The following is an 8,185-nucleotide window of genomic DNA, read 5'->3' as shown; positions in this document are numbered from 1 at the left end:
AGTCCCTGCTTGTTATCAAATGGTAGGAGAAAAACATCGGTATTGAATCTCTTGAGACTTTAATTGTCATCATGTTGAAATCTAAAACCTTCATGAAGAAGACCCGGTCGGGTGGGGTGATGAAGATAGTTCGTGAGCATTACCTGAGAGATGATATTTGGTGCGGAAGCGAGCTTTGCACTGAATGCAAACATGAGTCCGCGGTGCTGCAGAGAGACGCGTCTATCGAGAGCAACCTGTGCTCCTATCCACATTATGTGATTCCTGACACTAATGTTGTGCTTCACCAGGTAAAACAAAACAAAACGCAACGTCTCCCACTTTTGGGTACTCAAACATAAAGGGTCCTATACTTTTGCATTAAGACCTGTGGCCCGAGTTGGTAGCTCCTATGAATTGTGATAATATAAACGTTATCTCATCTTATTGTTATTGTGCTTTTAATATATTCATGCAGCTATATCATCTTCTTTGTGTGTCTTTATATGATTATAGTGTAATTATGTTGATTAGCTGTGGAGGTTTCACATAAATGTAGCATATGGGGAATCCTTGATTCTTGGCCATTTTAATATCCTTTTTTTATTTTTATTAATGTTTACAATTTTTGTGTCCTGCAGATTGACATCTTGGAAGACCCTGTGATTCGTAATGTGATAATCCTTCAGACTGTGCTACAGGAGGTACGCCACCGCAGTGCACCAGTCTATAAACGCCTGAAGGACATCATACATGAGCAAGAGAAACACTTCTACACCTTTACCAACGAACACCACAGGTACAAAGACGCCACCTTTTTACTGCATCACAACATCTAAACTGCACAGTGGTGATATGTCGAATAACAAAAGCATGTAAAAGCAATGAGTGAAAAAGTACAACAAAAGTGCCCACATTAAGTAACTCCTTGTATTCCCCTTCACAGGATCTCTTTATTAGAACTCCCCTGTGATAAACATTTGTTTGTGAAAGGTATGACGGAAGTGTTTCCCCATTTTGTTAATCTTACACATGCATCCTTATACTCTCTATTATTCCAGAGAGACATTCATTGAACGTGAACCCGGAGAGAGCGCCAATGACTACAACGACCGTGCGATTCGTGTGGCTGCAAAATGGTACAGCAAGCACCTAGAGAAGGCCGAGTCCGAAGCAGACTCCTTCAAGGTGGTCCTCCTCACCAATGACCTAGGGAACAAGCAGAAGGCAGAGGAGAGCAGCTTGCTGGTGTACAAATGTAAGCTCTCTTTCTTAAGGGAAAGAATATCATGAGAAGCAGTATCCATTTGTTTCACATCAGTTTCCACTCGCACTGCATATTAACAATATAGCTTGTTGTAAATTCTACCACAACTTGCAGAGGGTTAAGAGTCACTCTTGAATTAACTACTATTCTTGTTTTACAAAGCAGACGTCTTCTATGGCCTTCTCACTATTTTCTATTGTACACGAGCATGCTTTCAAATGGCGTCAGCGTTGTCACAAGCTTTTCTTCTCTTACATTGTAGGTGAAGAATACATCAAGAGTCTCATAGGGAACCCTGAGCTTGTGGATCGTCTGGCTTTGTCCAATGATGACAAGGTAAAACCATCTGTGCTATATACATATAGAAATAAAAGCTATTTCGGTATGCATGATTTCTATCTGTATCTCTTATTCACACCCCTGCCCCTTCGATGTGATTTTCACCTTGCATTACTTTGTTTTTCTTTCCCCTCTTAGCATGATATCACAAGCAGTAAGGTGTTATTCCCAGAGCACCTCCCTCTGTCCAGGATCCAAGCAGGAATTAAGAGCGGCACTTTCATCCAGGGCACCTTTAGGGCCAGCAGGGACAACTATCTGGAGGCCACTGTCTTTATTCAGGGAGAGGGTGAAGACAGCACAGAGGTGTGTATCTGTAAATGTACAATGTTTGTCTGAACAATCATCCAAAATCTGTGTTTGAGTGAGAATTTGTCATGTTGTGATTTTCCATTTAGAGGAATTACTACAAGTTAATTGACTGTACATCAATAAATAAATAGGAAAGCAAATGTTTAAATGTTCTGTACTTTCCCCTCGTCTTGCTGCCAGGTTCTCATCCAAGGTCTTCAGAACCTCAACAGAGCAGTGTACCAAGATGTGGTTGCTGTGCAGCTGTACCCGCGCAATCAGTGGGTGGCGCCTTCCTCAGTCGTGCTGCAGGATGAAGGTGCAGCAAAGGACGATAATGAGGACACAGAGGAGGACGATGAGGAGAAATCTGTGAGTTTGGGTCTTTCTCTCCTTACATCTGGAGGTGTATGCTGCTGCTACTTCTAGGGTTATTGTCTGAATTGAATTCAGCAGGGTGTTCATTACCGTGAATGGACACTATCAGGGTGCTGTGCTACACACAAAAAAGACGTGGAATTGAATGACAACCCCAATGTGGCTTTTGTAGTTAGTGTCTTACTAACCTTCATGTTCCTGTGTGTCTGAGCAGTTGAGGATATCCACAGCTGAAGCAGCCAGGAAGCCCACGGGCAAAGTGGTGGGAATCATCAAAAGGAACTGGAGGCCATTCTGTGGCATGCTCAATCTCTCCCAGATCAAAGAGGTACGTCTCGACTTCTCTATCATATCCATGTGTCATTCACAGTTTATGTTTAGCTTGTTTTTTAAAGAAAATCATAAATCTCTGTATACTACTTCCTTGTCCTAACCTCAGCAATGACCATCTCTTTTCTTCCCTTTTTCTTACAGTCAACCCGCCATCTCTTCACCCCGGCAGACCGGCGTATCCCACGCATCCGCATTGAAACACGCCAGGCGGCCACGCTGGCAGGCCAGAGGATCATGGTGGCCATCGACGGCTGGCCCAAACACTCCAGATATCCCAATGTGAGTTGGAGCTTCTTCAAACTTAGTTGTCCTACAACTCCAATTGCCAAAGTTGGACAGAAAATCAAATTTCTCGGCACATAATTATAATTAGATGTGAAAAAACACCAAGTCAGTTCGTGGAGATGCATATTTTTTATGTTTCCACTTTGCTAGGGCCACTTTGTGCGCAGTCTGGGAAATGCAGGGGATAAGGAGACGGAGCAGATGGTGCTGCTGCTGGAGCATGACGTCCCCCACCAGGCCTTCTCTCAGGCTGTGCTCAGTTTCCTTCCCAAGATGCCATGGGCCATCACACCAGAGGTAATGGCAGCTTCTCTTGAAATACACTCAGCAGTGTTCTAGTCACAGCTTTGGTAATAATTAATCACCCTGTGACTTGAAGGATTGTATGTTTAGGTCTGTGCATATATTAATGTTGATGTTTGTGGAACAGGACATGGTGAGGAGAGAGGACCTGAGGAATCTGTCAGTGTGCAGTGTGGATCCTCCTGGGTGTACAGACATAGACGACGCCATGCACTGTCGAGACCTGGACAATGGAAACATTGAGGTGCACATACTGGACACATGCATTCATAAAGTAGAAACGGCAGCTGTTTTTCTTTCATATGGGCCTAAAGTATTTTATTTGATGTTTGTAGGTGGGCGTCCATATTGCTGATGTAAGTCACTTCATCAGACCTTGTAACGCCATGGACAAGGAGGCTGCGAACCGTGGCACCACTGTCTACTTGTGTGGCAAAGTAAGGAAAAAACACACACACACACACTTGCATCGGAGTGTTTTCAGAACATCAGAATATTAACGTCACCACCCAGATACGCCTTTTTGTTTGTATTTGAGCACGGGACCTGTTTACGATTAAGTAGATTAGTTGACACCTGTTTTTATTAATATTTTTTTAATCTTTAAATTAGGGCTGTGAAACAATTACAATTTTTAATCAGGTTAATCACAGGTTTCTGTGGATTAATCATGATTAATCACTTTTTTTCGTCCCGATGTGCGCGCACACGCCGGCATCCGAGCTCTGCGGCGCGCGAGACGAAGATCGGAGTCGTGTTAACGCGACACGTAGAGACAGAATGACATGCTGCTGGTTCGAGACGACCAACAACAGACGGATTGGAAGCTCATTCTGCGCATGCGTTAAATGCGTTTTTAAAAATTAATGCATTAAAAAAAATTAACTAGTTAATCCTTGTAATTTAATTAACTGAGTTAACGCGTTATTTTTCACAGCACTACTTTAAATGTATGCCCTGTGAAGATGTCAAAAATAGATATTGAAAGTTCATTCAAATTTATTTTTGAAAATGTATATTTCATGCTAACCAATAAGCTTACCTTAAGGACACAATTGTTTAAAGTTTGATTGATTTGTAAAACTAAACTGATTTAAAATGTGTGTCCATCAGAGGATAGATATGGTTCCAGAGCTGCTCAGCTCCAATCTTTGTTCTCTGCGCTCCAATGTGGAAAGGTGAGGAGATAAACACTCAAACAATATTAAACATCATCAGTGCTCCTTCTTTTCACAAACTAATTCAGTGAATAAACAGATGACTGTTTTACTGTTCAAACGTTTGTCTCTGATTCATTTTTTGTTTTCTTTAACCAGGCTGGCTTTCTCATGTATCTGGGAGATGAACCACAAGGCTGAAATCGTTAAGACCCGGTTTACAAAAAGTGTCATTAACTCCAAGGTACAGTACCAACACGCGATGGACGATGACTGGAAATATACTCAATGTTTTTGCAGTTGATGTGTGAATCAAATGCACTGCGATACTACGACAATTACGATTAGTAATACTACTACCACCTGCGTTTTATTTTTAAAGACACATTACAGGGTCTAGATGTTTTCAAATGTGATTTTTGTTGATCTGTTTCTTTGTTTTAAAGGCGTCTCTGACCTATGCTGAGGCCCAGATGAGGATCGATGACACCACCAAGAACGACGACATCACCAAGAGCCTGCGTAGCCTCAACAAACTAGCCAAAGTCCTCAAGAGGCAGAGGATAGAAAAAGGGTAAAGACTGGAAGTTATGAGTGGTAGAGGCTGAAGAATAGATTTACAAAGTGAAGGAGGCTGCTTTCTAATGCTATGGCCAGTACATGCCATTGGTTTGTTATTATCGGCCTGTACTTTGCTCTGTTGTCTTAAAAATCCAGAAATATGCATTCCAATTGACTGGCAACTTTTAAAAAAGAATCAAAAGCTCTGGCCGTATTTGACAGTGTGTTTTATGTTACATTTTATATCTTTCAGAGCGCTCACACTGTCCTCCTTAGAAGTCCGATTCCACATGGACAGTGAAACCCACGACCCCATTGACCTCCAGACCAAAGAACTCATGTAGGTGACATCAAAAGGGAGCTCTCCGTGGAATCCTTTTGGAAACCCCCTTTTTTTTTTTTAAACCACTTTTTTTCCAGTTTTGGACATATGTATGTAAACTCATCTCTCGTTGATTAGGGAGACAAACTCTATGGTGGAGGAGTTCATGTTGCTGGCCAATATTTCAGTTGCCCAGAAGATTTACGATGAATTCCCAGACTGTGCTATGCTGAGGAAACATCCAGCACCGCCTCCATCCAACTACGACATCCTGCTCAAAGCTGCAAAGTCCAAGGTGAGTGGAGATAGATGGCCATGCAGAAAAAAAAGTTCTGTTTAAAAAAAAGTTTTTTGCCTGTGTGAGCTTGTTAATTTAACCAATTTGCCTTGTTCTGAATGGAGGATGTCATCCATTAATTGGCAGTAGATTTAGATATCCATAATATGTATCTGAATATAATTTAAACCTGGTTGCAGACGCTTGAATCGTTGCCAACATCTCAGGTTTGTTCAGTGATTCAAACAGAATTGAATAGAAAATGGCATTTTAATCGACTTATTAGTCTACATTTGATTGTGAACTTGTGAACCATCTGTTCCTGTGGGGTAAAATGTCAATAGACAAAGGTCAAAGTTGCTGAACAGTAGAGCTTAATCATGGCCTTCATAATAAAGCATTACCGAACATCCATGCTCGTTATTTCTACTATAAATATATATTCGAGGTGTCAACCCTGTGTTCCCTTTTCACTCCAGAATGTGGAGATCCACACAGATTCAGCAAAGGCACTGGCTGACTCCCTCGACGTGGCCAGAGTGGACGGCTTCCCGTACTTTAACACGCTACTGCGCATCTTGGCCACTCGCTGCATGATGCAGGCTGTCTATTTTTGTTCTGGCATGGACAGCGATTTCCACCACTACGGCCTTGCGTCTGCCATTTATACACACTTCACGTCACCGATTAGGAGGTATGACAACAGATATTTTGAAATATGTTGGGTTTTTATAACAAAGATGTGCAGAACTGAGACACAACAGCACAGTATCCTTGTATCTTGTATCTTCCATATTCTTTTTTTCCCTCCATCTGAACATCTACCGCCTCCTTTCTTCCCTCCTATTTATCTGCTCCTTTGCACAGGTACGCTGATATTATAGTTCACCGCCTGCTGGCAGTGGCCATAGAGGCAGACACCACCTACCCAGACTTGATGGATAAACAAAAGCAGTCAGCCCTCTCCACCAACCTCAACTACAGACACAAAATGTCTCAGTATGCGCAGAGGGCGTCTGTGGCCTTTCACACGCAGGTAAACACATGTGGACGCACTGGTCTCATTGCCTATGAAGAAACCACTGTTCTGAATAGTGAAGCCAATGTGGAAATGGCCATCAAAGGGCGACTCCTGGTTGCAAAAAGAAGTCAAATTGTATGAAAGTCTAGAGGAAATGAGCCTACTTCGAGCTTTATTTTACTAGCTTGGTAAACACGAGTTTAGGGTCTCGCTAGTTTTAAGTTGTCAATACAGCATGATGTTCATTTAGTACATTTTAGTCCCCATTCGAGTAAAGTAGACTATAAAGTAGACTCTGCTGTGTTTTCAGTTCATGGTCACACTTTGTTACACGGTCTTCGGTTGTACTTAGGCTCCACCCACTTGTGTCACTTCTGGTTGCAAAAAAACCAAGATGGTGACGGCCAAAGTGCCAAACTCGTGGCTTCTAAACCGTAGTCCAGGAACCAATTGGTGACTCTTACTTACAAATCTATGCCTGAATAATTAGCTGTTCATTTATCACCCCATGAGCCTTTGGAATCCATCAGACACCTCGTCATACCGCACAATTCACCGTTCTGCTTTTAATACAATCATCTCTTTCCAGTTGTTCTTCAGAAGCCGAGGCATACTGAACGAAGAGGGATTTGTTCTGTTTGTGAGGAAGAACGCCATCATCGTACTCATCCCAAAGTTTGGCCTGGAGGGAACGGTCTTCTTTGACACCAAAAACAAAGCAGCCCCAAAACTTGTTTTTGATGAAGAGGTATAAAGTTCATTTGGTTTATATAGCTGCGTAGATCAACACTGATAAACCATCAGAAGATGCTGTGCTTCAAATATATTTTCTGTAACTGTTTTTAGGGTCCCACTCTGAAAGTGGAGGAGCACACCTTCCACATATTTGACATGGTGATGGTCACCATCTGCCTGGACACCTCCAATATTCAGCACCAGAAGATCCGCATGTCTCTGATTGAGCCCGTGGTAAGAACTGTCAAACAACCAGTGGTACACAATTATAGCCACCTGTACGGCTTTAAATGTGGACAAAGATTTGTCTCTCAACTTCAGTATTTAGGATCGATTTTTTATTTTCTCAACTAGCAGCCTTTAAGTTAATGGTCTTTATTTCAGATCTCCGGGGTGAGTGTTCCAGCCCCAGATGTTGAACCACAGGCCAAGAAAACAAAACTGGACCACTGACGCAGAAAGCCGAGCAGCAATTCACCCGAACCACCAGCTGATCCTCCAGATGAAGAAGTTGCATAAGTGAATAGGCGTTGACACTATGCACGGTTATATTTTTGAGCAACGGTTCCCATTTTAATAAATCAATCTGTGACGCTGCACAGCTTTTTATGTGAAGCACTTGTTGGTACATAGAGCAGTGTAACTTGTCAACAATGTAGTTACACTAATTCAATTCATTTGTTGTTTTTACCTATTAGTTTGTTTATGTGACTGAATGTTTCAGTGGTTCGTGAGACTTACTTGTCCACAGCAGTACTCAACTTACGGCATTTGATACAGGGCCAGGTGATGTTATACATCGTGTAGAATGGATTCGTTTTCTGTCATGTCTACAAGTTGCCAGTCCATCAAATAAAAATATACCAATTGATTTTAAATTGGGAAAATTAAGAGCCAGAGATGGACTTAATGTTTTTTTCATTTTATTTGCTAAATA

At 41.9% G+C, this 8,185-nt stretch overlaps 1 protein-coding gene across 1 annotated transcript; it reads left to right on the top strand.

Annotated features, from left to right (window-relative positions):
• The first annotated feature begins 33 nt into the window (after window positions 1-33).
• On the top strand, window positions 34-8,147 carry dis3 (DIS3 exosome endoribonuclease and 3'-5' exoribonuclease). The gene is made up of 21 exons (XM_056435459.1): window positions 34-290; window positions 621-778; window positions 1,041-1,237; window positions 1,509-1,582; window positions 1,724-1,891; window positions 2,078-2,248; window positions 2,469-2,582; window positions 2,729-2,866; window positions 3,023-3,169; window positions 3,303-3,419; window positions 3,511-3,612; window positions 4,289-4,353; window positions 4,492-4,576; window positions 4,779-4,906; window positions 5,147-5,233; window positions 5,354-5,510; window positions 5,972-6,186; window positions 6,360-6,528; window positions 7,103-7,261; window positions 7,360-7,482; window positions 7,633-8,147. The coding sequence occupies exons 1-21, from the start codon at window positions 72-74 to the stop codon at window positions 7,699-7,701; spliced, it is 2,862 nt and encodes a 953-aa protein (XP_056291434.1). The 5' UTR covers window positions 34-71; the 3' UTR covers window positions 7,702-8,147.
• The last annotated feature ends 38 nt before the right edge of the window (window positions 8,148-8,185 follow it).

Source organism: Pseudoliparis swirei, chromosome 17, assembly GCF_029220125.1.
Source record: "Pseudoliparis swirei isolate HS2019 ecotype Mariana Trench chromosome 17, NWPU_hadal_v1, whole genome shotgun sequence".
In the NCBI taxonomy this organism is placed as follows: domain Eukaryota; kingdom Metazoa; phylum Chordata; class Actinopteri; order Perciformes; family Liparidae; genus Pseudoliparis; species Pseudoliparis swirei.
This window is presented reverse-complemented; position numbering and strand designations above follow the sequence as displayed.